General features: G+C 46.4%; 1 protein-coding gene across 1 annotated transcript in view; it reads left to right on the top strand.

The window, feature by feature from the left end:
• LNX1 (ligand of numb-protein X 1) overlaps positions 1-14,021 on the top strand; it is a 37,516-nt gene that overhangs the window by 5,317 nt on the left and 18,178 nt on the right. Inside the window, exons 4-5 of the mRNA XM_047092243.1 lie at positions 2,624-2,826; positions 5,042-5,413. Coding sequence (XP_046948199.1) covers positions 2,624-2,826; positions 5,042-5,413 — 575 coding nt within the window. The remainder of the gene's footprint in view (positions 1-2,623; positions 2,827-5,041; positions 5,414-14,021) is intronic.

Genomic DNA, 14,021 nt, shown 5'->3' with positions numbered 1-14,021 from the left:
GAAATAAGTCAGGTAGAGAAAGACAGATACCATATGTTTACACTCCTGTGTGGATCCTGAGAAACTTAACAGAAGACCATGGGGGAGGGGAAGAAAAAAAAAAGGGAGGGACCCAAACCATAAGAGACTCTTAAAAACTGAGAATAAACTGAGGGTTGATGGGGGGTGGGGGGGGGGGAAAGGTAGATGATGGGCATTGAGGAGGGCACCTGTTGGGATGAGCACTGGGTGTTGTATGGAAACCAATTTGACAATAAATTTAATATTAAAAAAAATAATAAAAAAATTTAAAAAACAAAAGCCAAAACAAAAAGTAATAATCTGCTTCATAGGGTTGTTGTAAGGACTAAATGCAAAAAACATGCACACAACTGGCTGGCTTGTAACACCCTTAGGTGAGGACATAATTTTGAACAACCCTGTTTCATTCCAGACCAGCACAAATTTGGCAGTTGAAAAATTATTTTAACTCTTCATGGTCACTATGGTCTCATTGGCGTGGTTCTAATTAGCATTATGTACAAAAGTGATTGGGCGGGGGCGCCTGGGTGGCGCAGTCGGTTAAGCGTCCGACTTCGGCCAGGTCACGATCTCGCGGTCTGGGAGTTCGAGCCCCGCGTCGGGCTCTGGGCTGATGGCTCAGAGCCTGGAGCCTGTTTCCGATTCTGTGTCTCCCTCTCTCTCTGCCCCTCCCCCGTTCATGCTCTGTCTCTCTCTGTCTTAAAAATAAATAAACGTTGGAAAAAAAAAATTAAAAAAGAAAAAAAGTGACTGGGCGTGTCTTTTCAGACTCTCAAATGCCCTGAATAGTCCAGGTTTGGGAAGACAGTTTTTATAAATCTGTTGGGGAAGTGGGGGATGGACAGGGAGGGGGAGGGAAGCGTGAATCAGCAACTTGGATGATTTATTTCTAAATCTTTCTTTGTTCAAAGTGGTTTTTTAAAAATCACCATTCCCTGTCCCCAAACCTGTTCCAACAAATGCTTGTGGTAGAACCTATTTAATGTAGTCAAAGTAGTTTAAACATCCACTGAACTCAATCACCCAAGTACTTCGAGCACCAGAAACTGACAGATTAAGGCTGTTGCCCATAGCCTTACAGCAAAGCCAATCGCTTACATTAAATTACATCCCAGTGGACGTTAAGGACCCCCATTTGCAATGTCTCAGGCTTCCTCTGACTGCTCAATTGCCTTGTTTATCCTATTCTATACTTCGAAGTAATTTTAATTCTTTCTGTATTGTTCCTGGAGAGTTGAGCCCTTCTTAATGAACTCAGAGTTCATTAGGGAAAATGGACGAAGGTCATGGGTTTTGAAAACGGTGCCTTGTGCAGAACCAGACCTGCAGAGGACTTTCCAGATGACTTAACGAAGAGAGAATCTTAGGGCAAAGGCAGCTGTCAGCAGCTATGGGAGACAAAAGGCATTTCCACCCTCCACATCCAAACTCCAGTAACCCGGGAGGACCTGCTATCAGCAAACTAGGTGTAGGTTGGGCAGTATTTCACGGCGTCCCTTCCGCACACTTTTCCCACTAACAGGTGTATATGGCAAGTCCTCCGTGGACCTGTTGTGAATCCCTGGCTCTACAGAAACCTGAGGGAGGTGACAGTATGGCGGTCGCCTGGAGCCCCAGGTTGTGACCTGACTCTGAGAGCGCCTCACTTGGCACCCTCCCCAGCAGCCAATCATGTCACTTCCCCACTCCAAGCTCAAACATCCTCAGGTGTAAAATAAAGCCACACAACTGTCTCTGTCGAGTCAGGCAACTAGGGAAGCTCTTGTGTGGGCACAGTGGTGGTGGGGTGGTGAAGGGACCTGTGAAAGATTTCATACAGAAAGAAGAGCCTTCAGTTAAAAGTTAGAGTTTTGAGGCATCCGCCTAGGTCTCTGGGCCTCCTGTTAGCTCCGAATTCAGCTAGATCAGGGACGGGGTTCTGGAAGCCACATCCATCTCTTTGTGGTCATGGATTAGGCTGCTTGACTTCCCTTTATCGACAACAATGTCTGGTAGAGAGGACTGGTAATTCCCTAAGCCGGAAAAAACAGGGACTTCCAGGCAGAAATCTTCAAAAGGGACAGAGAAGAGCAGGTTCGTTCTGTTGTGTTCGTGGATAAGTAAGTGATAAAACTGCGGTTGATTCCATCACGACCCTTCATTCATTTTCATTCACTCCTCCACCCCGGGAGGCCCTGCCCAACGCTTGCGATCTGTGCGCGCAACCACGGAACAGTCAGAAGTGATGTCCTCAAGGATTTTAGAGTCCAGGAGAGGCTGTAAGAAATGAGCATGACCAATGAAGGCTCGGTGCTGTGAGAAACAAGTTTTGGGGAGAAATGGGATGTTTAGACAAAACAAGGAAAGTGGGATCGGGGTAGAGTTTAATTGAAAGGGATCATTTCATGCAAGTCTTGAAGAAAAAAATTGGGCCTAGGCCTAGAATGAAAACCATTCCAAGCAGAGAAACTTATCCTGGCACAGAGGCAGGAAAATGGAAAACATGTATGAGGAACGATGAATAGTTTAGTTTGGCTGAAACCAAAGTTTGGCAAGAAGGACAGTGGTTGGAAATGTCCGTTGGGTCGGTGTCTTAAGTAAATACTGTCTTTGTCCATTTTAGTCTTTCCAAGGTTGTATCACCTGATTCCAGATGGTGAAATTACGAGCGTCAAGATCAATCGAGTGGATCCCAACGAAAGCCTCTCCATTAGGCTTGTGGGAGGCAGCGAAACCCCACTGGTCCATATCATTATCCAGCACATTTACCGTGATGGGGTGATTGCCAGGGACGGCCGGCTCCTGCCAGGAGACATCATCCTGAAGGTAGAGCCCGTCTGTGGGGCCGTGAAAAGGGCTTAATAAAAATCACTTTGGAGCAAGTAATTGGATGGATGAAATGCTGAATCAATATGGAGCGGCCACTTTCCATATTTATTATGTTGATATGACTCTTCATCTGAGATTTGTCATTTAATTGAGATAGGTCTTTGTCCCCGCCTGTCTTTCTTGTTCTTCTGGTCTCTCCCTCTTTCTGTATATAAGTATTTCTCTGTGTCTCTGTATCATTCTGTCTTTTCCCCTCCACCTTTCATCCCCCCTGCCCCTTCTCTACCTCCTTTCTTCTCTTCTTCCTCTCTCCTCCTTTCTGCCCCCTCCTCCTACTTTAAGTAACAATAGCCTAAAATATCAAACTGGAGCATATATCTTCTTATATTGTTTTTAGAGCAGATTAATGGAACATTTTGTATTTTATCTAATCACTCCCATTCACACAACCCTCTAAAGTAAATTTCCTGTAGCTTAATGGCCCTCCGTGAGAAAACCCAAAAAAGTATTCCTAAGCTATTCCCACCAACCCATAGGCATTCCAGGGAAGGCAGGTGATAGAACAGCACACCCTGGGCATTTCTGTCCCCTGAGGCGTGGGTGAGAGGAAGGACGTTAGGGAAGAATGTTGAGAAGAAAAGAAAAGGTCAAGGAAGAGTTGCTTATCAGAAGTCAGACGTGTGGCAGAAGTGACAAGAAAACCCTCCCTGGTCACACATTTCCTGTCTGATGCCCGGATGGGGGTTTCATTCCATTCCTTCTAGGTCATTGAGGGGCGGGCACCTGACACATCATGAGCTATTTCTCTAAAAGAAATTCTTATTTTGGGGGTGATAAGAGGTGAAAGAATTTAAAGCAGGTGTCGTTGCAATACTGAAAGTCCCGCTGGTCTCTGAGGTGGAGCACGAGGCGAGGCCCATCCCCGTCCAGAGATGGTCCACGGCGCAGTCAGCGATACTGTGCGTGGCTCCCCTCCAGGGGAAACTGCTGCCGGTGAGGGTTGTATAATATGCAGTTGTGACTCTTACAGTCTTCAAGTGGCCCTGGCAGGCAAAATGCTGCCAGAACTGTCTAGGAGATGACCCCGGCCTTCTCTCGGCCTGGGTGCGATGGGACGACCAGACGCAGACGTGACAGAGCAGAGCAAGGGCTTTGAGCTCACCTGTGCTTGGACAAAGGTGGCGAGGCTTGTCTGTGCACGAGAGCCCCCCTCCATCCCTGGAGAGGCAGCAAAAAACTGAAGACTGTACGTGCAGGAGGGCCTCTTAAAATCTCACGTCACGCCTCCACTAATAATCGACTGCAAGTACGAGAAATCTTACCAAAACATAGAAATTCAAGAAGGTTGTCTCTCTTCTGTGGGGCCCCTGTCCTTGAGACACTGCACAGCGGGGTGCCAGAGCGGTGACTACCATTAGGGGCTGTAGCCTCCAGGCTGGGCCTGCTTAGCCAGAGTAATTAAAACCAGAAAGCCCCATGTGGCATCGGCCCTACAGATAATTAACGAGGCACAAATGAGAGGGCTGAGCTTGAGAACATTTAAGTAGCATAATAAAGTGATCCAGCCTTTCAGTAAGAGCCTAGAAAACGCAGTCACATCCGTTTGTGTGACACTATACAGAGGTGGTTTTTCACACACACACACACACACACACACACACACACACACACACACACAGTGATGGGGCCTGGAAGTTCAAGTTCCAGGATGGAGGCCCCAGGGAGAACAATTCATCTGGAGCTCTTTGGAAAGAAAAGTGTCAGCTCAGTTTGATCTGAAGAATTTAGTATAATCAGTTGAACTTCATGGGAAATGTTCTTCTTTTGCCTTTTCCTACTTTTTCTTCCTTTTTTCTCCACCCTCCTCTCCACCTCCACCCCTTCGGCTGAACACTAAGTTTGGCAAGCAACAGGAATGAGGGTTGGGACTTGTACAGATCAATCCAGGGCCTGTGCAAGAACGAGCCTGAAGAAAGATGGCGTCCAGCGAGACAGATCTGAACTGGAGGTGTGAGTGATGCTGAAGGAAAGCAGGGTTAGGAGTAATGTTGGAAGGTGGGTGTATGCAGGTATTTGGACAGAGGAGGAGGTGGGAAACCAGAGCAGTCTTTAAGGAAGGATCCTGCTGACGCTGTGGGCCCGGGGCCTTTTAGGAAGTGTTGTGGCAAGTGGAGCTGGTTGATTTGTTCTGACTTCCGGTCTCCCCCCCCAGGTCAATGGGATGGACATCAGCAACGTCCCTCACAACTACGCCCTTCGCCTCCTGCGGCAGCCCTGTCGCGTGCTGCGGCTCACTGTGCTGCGAGAGCAGAAGTTCCAAAGCAGGAGCAATGGACAGGCACTGGATGCCTATGGACCCCGCGATGACAGTTTCCATGTGATTCTCAACAAAAGCAGCCCTGAGGAGCAGCTTGGAATAAAACTGGTGCGCAGGGTGGATGAGCCCGGGGTTTTCATCTTCAATGTGTTGGATGGTGGGGTAGCAGACCGACATGGTCAGCTGGAGGAGAACGACCGTGTGTTGGCCATCAATGGACATGACCTTCGGTACGGCAGTCCCGAAAGTGCAGCTCATCTGATTCAGGTGAGTCACAGGTCATTGCCAAGATCTCGGCTGGAAACTGCCAACAGGAGTGGTATGCTCATTAACCTGCCCTACCTGCCATGTTACTACCACATGTAACATGTACTGCCCCCCTTCCCAGGAATCAAGATTGAAGGGCCAGGTAAGAACATTACTCAAGCAAATGATGTGTCTCAGGTTCATGGACATTCCCTAAGTGTCGCCAACCATGACTGCCTATAAACCAATGACTGCCAACCAACATGACTGCCTGTAAACACTTAGGGTTATGTGCTGCAACCTGACCAGGTGAAGATCACTTAAGGTCATCCTTATAGCCCGTATGTTGTTTGCAGACCAACGGGTCGTTCAGATACATTCTGGACATACCCAAGACCTCTAGTTGTACTAACTCCCATGAGAAGCGGTGCCGTATGCCCTCCAGGAATCCTGTGGACAGAGACCACTAGGGAATTAGCTAATAATCCCCGTCTCCATGGCTGAGTCCAGCCTCTTTGGAAAACCCATGGAACTCAAGTATGAACCTTTAGGAAGGCCTCTCAAAAGAGAGGCGTACAAGTTATGTTCCCAATAACCTGACGTTGGTTCAAATTAATTCACTTTCCTGACTGGTATACCATCATCAAGCCCCAGCATGTATCCTGTTGGCTCTCCCTGGGTCACCCTGGGTTTTCTAATGCATGATGAGCTGCCATCTTTATTCTTCGAAGGACAGGCTTTGTTCTGTGCTCTTGTACTCCGAATTCATTTATTTACTTCATTTAGCCAAAACACGTTACGTTTCTGCTGCTTGCCTAGCCATGCATCAGGTACAGGGAACACAGAGATGATGACCTCTTAGGCTGCTCTCTCAAAGGAGCCCACAGTCTAGTGTGGGGGATGGACTTTTTGTAAATAATTCTCATATGGTGTGTTAGTACTATAATGGAGAAATTAATAACAGTGCTGTTTCAGATGAAGGAGAGATTATTGCTTGCATGGGCCTAGGAATTCTTAATAGAGGAGAAGACCTTGAACTGGGGCTTGGACGAATCAGTAGAAGGCCTCTAGGTAGACAAGGAAGGAAGGGTCATTTGAAGGGGATACAACACAAAAGAACATTTCCCGAAAAGCTGGTTAGGAAAAGGGTTAATACCAGGAGCATGGAGTACATTAAAAAAAAAACAGCCATAGACGAGGCGGGAGTGGCAGGCAAGGACCAGACCCTAAGAAGCTCAGACTGTATCCTCAAGGCCATGGGGTGTCATTGGAAGGGTTTAAGAAAGGAGGTGACATGATTTTCTTGATTCCTCTAGAGGCAGTGGAGAGCTGATAGGAGAGGGGACAGATTAGAGGCCTTATCTTATGAAACATTTGCAATTACCTGGCATACTGCGTCAGCTTCTAGTTAGTGACTAAAGTATTAATGCTTCAAGAATAGACAGTGAGTCAGCAGTATATATCTGGCTGAACCTTGTACCAAGTTCCACTGAAGATGACAGAAGACTGAGCCTGCTTTCAAGAATTGGTCACCTAAGCACACACTGATCTCCCTACCCGGGGTTCCGGCCATGGACTTCTTCCGGACGTCGGCAGCTCTCTTCACTGTCGTGTGGAGCATCTTCTGCCTCTTCCTTGGGGAGAAGCAAGTGGTAGATGATACTGTCCTTTTGTACGTGGACAGCATGAGGCAGAGGGGGCAAGGGGACTCTCCCTCCTTCCCCTGTCCACCAGGAAAGGAAGCACGTGTGCTGTCTGGGCCCCCGAGCTGTGGATCTTGGTGGTGTTCCACTTTCAAGGTGATGGATGTTTATCTCCCTAACAGGGCCTAAGGCCATGGCCTGTGGATCAGGTGGAGAACAGAATCAGAGTGACAGGAGGCATTTCCCTTCTGGAGTTTGTGCCATCTAATTTCCGAATTCATATGTCCAGCCTCAACTTCTCCTCTGAACGCCACCCTTCTATAACTGACTGCCTGCTTGGTATCTCCATTTAAAGGCATCTCAAACTTAATGTCTAATATCAAATCCTTGACTTCTCCCTACTCTATTCCTTGTCAAACCTGCTCTTTCCTCAGCTTTTGCCAGCCTCTAGAAATGGCACCATTTGCCCAGTAATTTGGGCCAGAAGAATCCCTATTCCCTTCAACGTGCTCTTTCTGTAATCCGTTCCTCACTATGTCCATGGCTCCCATCACGCACGTTACCATCAGTGTTCAGTCTCCACCAGAGACCTTCCAAACTGGTCTCCTTGCTTCTGCACCCGATTCTCTACCTCTGCTCTCTACATGGCAGTTAGATGGCCACTTTACAATGTCAGTCCCATCATGTCACTCCTGTGGTCAGCTCTCTGATGCTTCCCAAGACACTTAGATTAAAATTTCCAAGTCTTGGGGTACCTGTGTGGCTCAGTCAATTGAGCATCTGGCTCATGATTTTGGCTCAGATCATGATTCCCCAGGGTCCTGGATTGAGTCCCATAATGGGTTCCATGCTGAGTGTGGAGCCTAACTTAAGTTTCATTTTCTCTCTCTCCCCTTCTCCCCCCTCTTTCTCTCCCCCCTCCCTCTCTCTCTCCCCCTCCCTCTCTCTCCCCCTCCCTCCCTCTCCCCCTCCCTCTCTCTCCCTCTCCCTCCCTCTCCCCCTCCCTCCCTCTCTCCCTCCTTCCCTCTCTCTCTCCCTCTCTCCCTGTCCCTCCCTCCCTCCCTCTCTCTCCCTCTCCCTCTCTCCCCCCTCCCTCTCTCCCCCCTCTCTCTCTCCCTCTCCCTCCCTCCCTCTCCCTCTCTCTCTTACTCTCCCTCCTTCCCTCTCTCTCTCCCTCTCTCCCTGTCCCTCCCTCCCTCTCCCTCTCTCCCTCTCCCTCTCTCCCCCCTCCCTCTCTCCCCCCTCCCTCTCTTACTCTCCCTCCTTCCCTCTCTCTCTCCCTCTCTCCCTCTCTCCCTCTCCCTCTCCCTCTCTCCCCCCTCCCTCTCACCCCCTCCCTCTCACCCCCCTCCCTCTCTCTCCTTCTCTTCTTCTGTCTCCCCAGCACATGCGTGCGCGCTCTCTCTCTCAAATAAAATAAAGTATTTTTTAAAATTTTCTAAATCTTAACAATGGCCCGCAGAGCCATACATAATCTGGCCTTTTAGTTATCCTTCCAAATTAATTTCTTAAGCAAAGTAGAAGATCTCTGGTATTCTCACCCTTGCCCGGCCATTCTCAGTCACTTTGCCTTCTTGCTACTACTTCTCAAACATTTCAAGACCTTTTTCACCTCAAAGCTGGCATTCTCGCTCTCCCTCTAACTGGAAGAATCTTCCAAATAACTGTATAACTGCCATGCTTCATTCAGGTGTTTCCTCAGACCTCACTTCAGGGAGGCCTTCACTGACAATCCCACTTAAAATAGCTTCTCCCACCCCCAGCTCTAGATCCCTTATTTAATCAGCTTTATTTCTTCCCACCAACGAATTATTACCTGTCAACATAGTATAGAAGAGTACAATATGGTATCTCAAGCACTTAGAGAAATGCCTGGCAAGAACAGACACTCGATAGTTGTTCAATGGATAAATTGAGCCAAGTTCTAAAATTGTACATATATAGAAGACCAGATTTATACATTCATCCCATCTCCTAGGGATTTTTCATCAAACCATTTACCAAAGAACAAACACCAAATCGACTTTTACATGCTGTTTGTCCCCAAGATGGAATTTCTACATTTTGTCCTTTTGAATTTGTTCAGTTATTACTGGTTGAGCACCTTCTATGTGCCGAGAGGTGTATGTTACAGTGGAAAACGAGACTGACACAGTTCCTGGCCTTCTAGAGCTTGGAATGTATTCCTATCTCTGATCTCCAATAGAATGAAGTCCATGTTGGGCAGGTGGGTGTAGCCTGTTGTGTCAATGGGCGAGAACAGAAAATAAGACAGTATTTCTGAAAACATTAACCCACGGACAAGGAAGAGCCCTTTTCCTCATCACGAAGAAACTGCACACTAAGCGTGATTTTTTTCTTCTTTGAAACTAGACTTTTAGGTGATCGTCAATTTTCGTGCATGTTGTGTTTGTCAACTTCCTCTGCAGGTCTGTCTGTGCAGCTCATGTTCTAGAGGTAATCTGCCAACTACACTTGGCAATAGGCAAAAGAAAAACTGTCTTACTCATGCCATTTGGACAAATTTTTGATTACATATGGCATTCTACTTTTGTAGATTAATAGCAGAAGAGGAAAAAATTTTTTCCCTGAGAAATTTATGAAGTAAAATCTTGCCTAACGGGGGGACTTCCTAAAAGAGTCTTCTCACAAAGCCAATGTGCTTTATAAGCAGGGGAAGGGGGGAAAAAGATCTTTTAAAGGCTTGGGCAAAGCTGGTTGGAAAAGAAATGGAAAAAGTGGAGTGCTGGGAAAACCCAGTTAAGAAATCTCAAGAGTGGATTTTATTTATGTGATACTTGTAACACACACCAGGCTGGGGGAATTAAACTTAATACCCTTCAAAGGTTGAGACTCAAATTACCAAGCGATCCTTAGCTGCATGGCCCTTGTGTATCTACCCCATGAATCATACTTGCCTGAGAAAGAAATTCCCAGACAACATGTCCTGTTGGTCATGTTTTCTCCCACAGTACCACACTTTTGCCTTTTTTTCTCCATTATTTCAGGGAAAAGTTATTACAGAGAAGCCACAACTGTTTTCAATTTGACCAACTGACATATGCGGAGTCCTAACCCCCACTTACTCAGCAGCCCCGGGTGCCAGACCCCAGGAGTTAGTCGGCTCCTCTAGGAAGAGAAACCCTAAGGACACAGAAGTTTCGCGTAGGGAGCAGTTGACTGACTGAACAACAGGACGACTTTATTTCCCCCCCACCCCCCGTTGTCAGTTTCGTAATTCTTTGAGCGCCATATCTAGAATAATCGTAGGAAGGAGACAGCTTTGTGAAACTGTCTGGAGTCCTACCTAAAACCAGAGAACCAAGAAATGCAGAGCGAAGATGTGAGACCCTGGGAGAAAAAAGAGATCTCGACTCCCCTCACCATGGCGATTCAGCATCTCTCAACCCACCAATCAGTGTGCAAATGGATTAGGCTGACAGATGTACCTATTTTGAGATGCTCTCCTCTCTCTGCAATTCTGGAACAGTGAGTTACAAACGTATGTGGGAGATCAAATATGTGCAATTCATAAACGAAGTAATTACGGATTTCAAATTTGAGTATTGCTCTTGTGCCTTTTGTTTCTAGGCAACCCCCAGACTTGAGGCAGAAGCTGAAAAACAATTCGAAGCCATTTGTAGAGGTGGTGACACACAGGTTTTCATTAATACTAATTTCATAATGCACACATGTGCGATTTTTTTCCCTTTGCATGAATTAACATCTAAATGAGAAGTGATTTTATCAAGAACAACCAACAACTAGGCTCTACAGACTTTTAAAAAGAATGTGAGAGGCCTCTGGACAGAGCCAGAAAGCAAATAATGGACTGCTCGTATTACCGACATTTGTTCTGAATACGTGATTCCAGCTCGTGCGTTCTGCATAACTGGGGGGGGGGGGGGAAAGAGCACTTTTGTCCCTTGAAGCCAGGAAGAACTGCCAATGAAATAAGACCTGATAGGTCAATGTGCTTTTTACAGATCAGCACAATACAGCACTAATACAGAATCAAATCCCCATTTCAACGTATTTTCTTACCATGGCATTGTAATAAATGTAATACAATGGCTAAAGAATGCGCAGATTTAGTAACCGTCTTCTTGAGCTGAATTCTTAAAGTCCAGATAAGTTTTATATACAGCTCTAAATCTCATGCATTCCTGATAAAGCATGACTTGGTAAACTGTACAGCTTTTCAGCCGTTGAATTCTTGGAGTGAATCTCCTGCACCGCCACACGCTGCAAATATTAGGGAATCTTGGAACTTTACTGCCCTTCCTCCAACTCCATACCCCCCCACATGCATTTTTTTTTTTTTAACACCATGGAACAACATTAACCATGAGAGTAACTTCTAGATACCATAAAAGAGGGGCGCCTGGGTGGCTCAGTCGGTTGAGCATCTGACTTCGGCTCAGGTCATGATCTCGTGGTCTGTGAGTTCGAGCCCTGCGTAGGGCTCTGTGCTGATGGCTCAGAGCCTGGAGCCTGCTTCAGATTCTGTGTCTCCCTCTCTCTCTGCCCCTCCCCACTCATGCTCTGTCTCTCTCTGTCAAAAATAAACATACATTAAAAAAAAATTAGATACCATGAAAGAAGTGATGTTTGAGGCAAAGGACTTGGGTCATTCTGCCAACTCAGCAAGCAGCAGCCACAAGAACTAAATTCTTATTTTGACCTTGTCGCTGACCTCTGTATGATCCCATGTACACCAGACTGTCGTTAATATCTTAGCACTAAAAGGAGGTGCTTCTGGCAGCCCAAGGATGAATATGGAGCTATGGTCAAGAAGGAAAAAGAGACCAAATTGCTGTCTCAAATCTCTTTTTCTACCTCGGTCTAGTCCTAAGGTCCTATTTCACCACTTTCCCTCAACCCCTCCTTAATTTTCTTTTTCCTTGGTCGGACTCTTGCTCTTTGCCCACTAAAATAGCTGCTGCCGCCCCCATAGAAGATATTCTTGAAGTCTTCTTTTAAAATTGTGGAGCACCTGGGTGACTCAGTCAGTTGAGCATCTGACCCTTGATTTCGGCTCGGGTCATGATCTTGTGGTTTTGTGGGATTGAGCCCCACGTCCAGCTCTGCGCTGATGGTGAAGAGCCTGTTTGGGATTCTCTGGCTCCTTCTCTCTCTCTGCCGCTCCCTACGTATGTGCGCACTCTTGCTCTCTCCCCCCAGATAAATACACATTTTTAAAAATGCATCAGGCTCTATGCTACGTGCTAATGTTTCAGTGGTGAACAAATCAACTCACACCAGGTTTGCTTTCACCAAGTTTATTTTATAGCAACTATCCACTTACAGTGCACCATTAGCTTGTCCTGGAGTTCTATTTCTGGAGCCCCTGACTTTTTGCTCCGTGAGAGGCACTTTTCTCAGAATTCCTCTTGCCCCCCCGGAAGGGAGGGTCAGGGCAAGGACTTTGCTTCTGCATGTCATTGCGTAGTATGGTGCCATGTCGACAAATGACTGATGACTCTGGTATTTTTCTAGCATCTCAAGTGCTAACTCTCTTCTGATGCCTCCTGTTGTCTGTATTGCCACGTATGGTCTGTGTGCCATACGTGATCTCAGTTAGGTTTCATTGATGTGTCCCTTAGTGAGGACATCTTTTAATCAATCATCTCTTTTAATTAATCAGTAATCTTTTAATTAGTAATAATGAAGACAGACCTCTATGGAGTTCTTGGCTTCATAGGGCACAGAGATAATCATGTCTGCATATATGACATGGCCAACTGGGCCCATCATGGAGGTCCTGGGGGCAGCTGGTCCATCAAAAAAAAGACTTTATTAGAGTGAGTCCAGACTTTGTCAAGCTTTTGAGATGACTTGAAAACATATGAAATATTAAAGAAACTAGAAATACTTGACCTGGAAAGGAAAGGAGCCAAGGGAGAACAGTGAATGTTATCTTCAAATAAGTTTGTTACATGGAAATTGATTTGGGGCTGCCTGAGAGAGCATCACGGGAGCCAATGGGTAAGCAAGAAAATGGTACATTTAGCTCAGCCTGAGGACAGACTTTCTAATTAATGCCAAGTATGGCGCAAGCAGCCTGGGGACACAGTGAGTTCACTGTCATTGGAGGCACCGAAGCATGAGATGGGTGACAACGTGACAGGGATTTTGTGGGGGAATTAGAATATGGGTTACAGAGAACGTGTTGGATTAGATGATGCCTGACATCTCTTCTGTATATGTGACTTTTTAAATATGAAATGTATTGCCAAATTGTTTCCATACAACACCCAGTGCTCATCCCAAAAGGTGCCTTCCTCAATGCCCATCACCCACCCTCCCCACTCTCCCACCCCCCATCAAGCCTCAGTTTATTCTCAGTTTTTAAGAGTGTCTTATGGTTTGCCTCCCTCCCTCCCTTTTTTTTCCCCCCTTCCCCTCCCCCATGGTCTTCTGTTAAGTTTCTCAGGATCCACATAAGAGTGAAAACATATGGTATCTGTCTTTCTCTGTATGGCTTATTCCACTTAGCATCACACTCTCCAGGTCCATCCACGTTGCTACAGAAGGCCATATTTCATTCTTTCTCATTGCCACATAGTATTCCATTGTGTATATAAACCACAACTTCTTTATCCATTCATCAGTTGATGGACTCTTAGGCTCTTTCCATAATTTGGCAATTGTTGAGAGTGCTGCTATAAGCATTGGGGTACAAGGGCCCCTATGCATCAGCACTCCTGTATCCCTTGGGTAAATTCCTAGCAGTGTTATATGTGACTTTTTAATTACATGGAACGAGTGGTCCCCAATTTCCCAAGGCATTGTGAGCCCAGGATAGATGAACTGACTGTGATACTTGAACAATTGGTGGAAGGGAGCCTAAGAGGGGGCAACCCCAAACGGTATAGAGAGAGCCATCCCCACGACTATACGTCGAAACCCAAAGCTAGGCTGCCTAACTCTGGGATCCTTGGAAAAGAAGCTGGTGGGGAATGTGGACGCAGGATGAATTATTT

This window comes from Lynx rufus, unplaced genomic scaffold (assembly GCF_022079265.1).
Source record: "Lynx rufus isolate CCGP_SWC_20201006 ecotype Redwood Valley unplaced genomic scaffold, mLynRuf1.p SCAF_3, whole genome shotgun sequence".
Taxonomy (NCBI): domain Eukaryota; kingdom Metazoa; phylum Chordata; class Mammalia; order Carnivora; family Felidae; genus Lynx; species Lynx rufus.
Note: the sequence above shows the minus strand (reverse complement) of the source record. Positions and strands in the feature narration are given on the sequence as shown.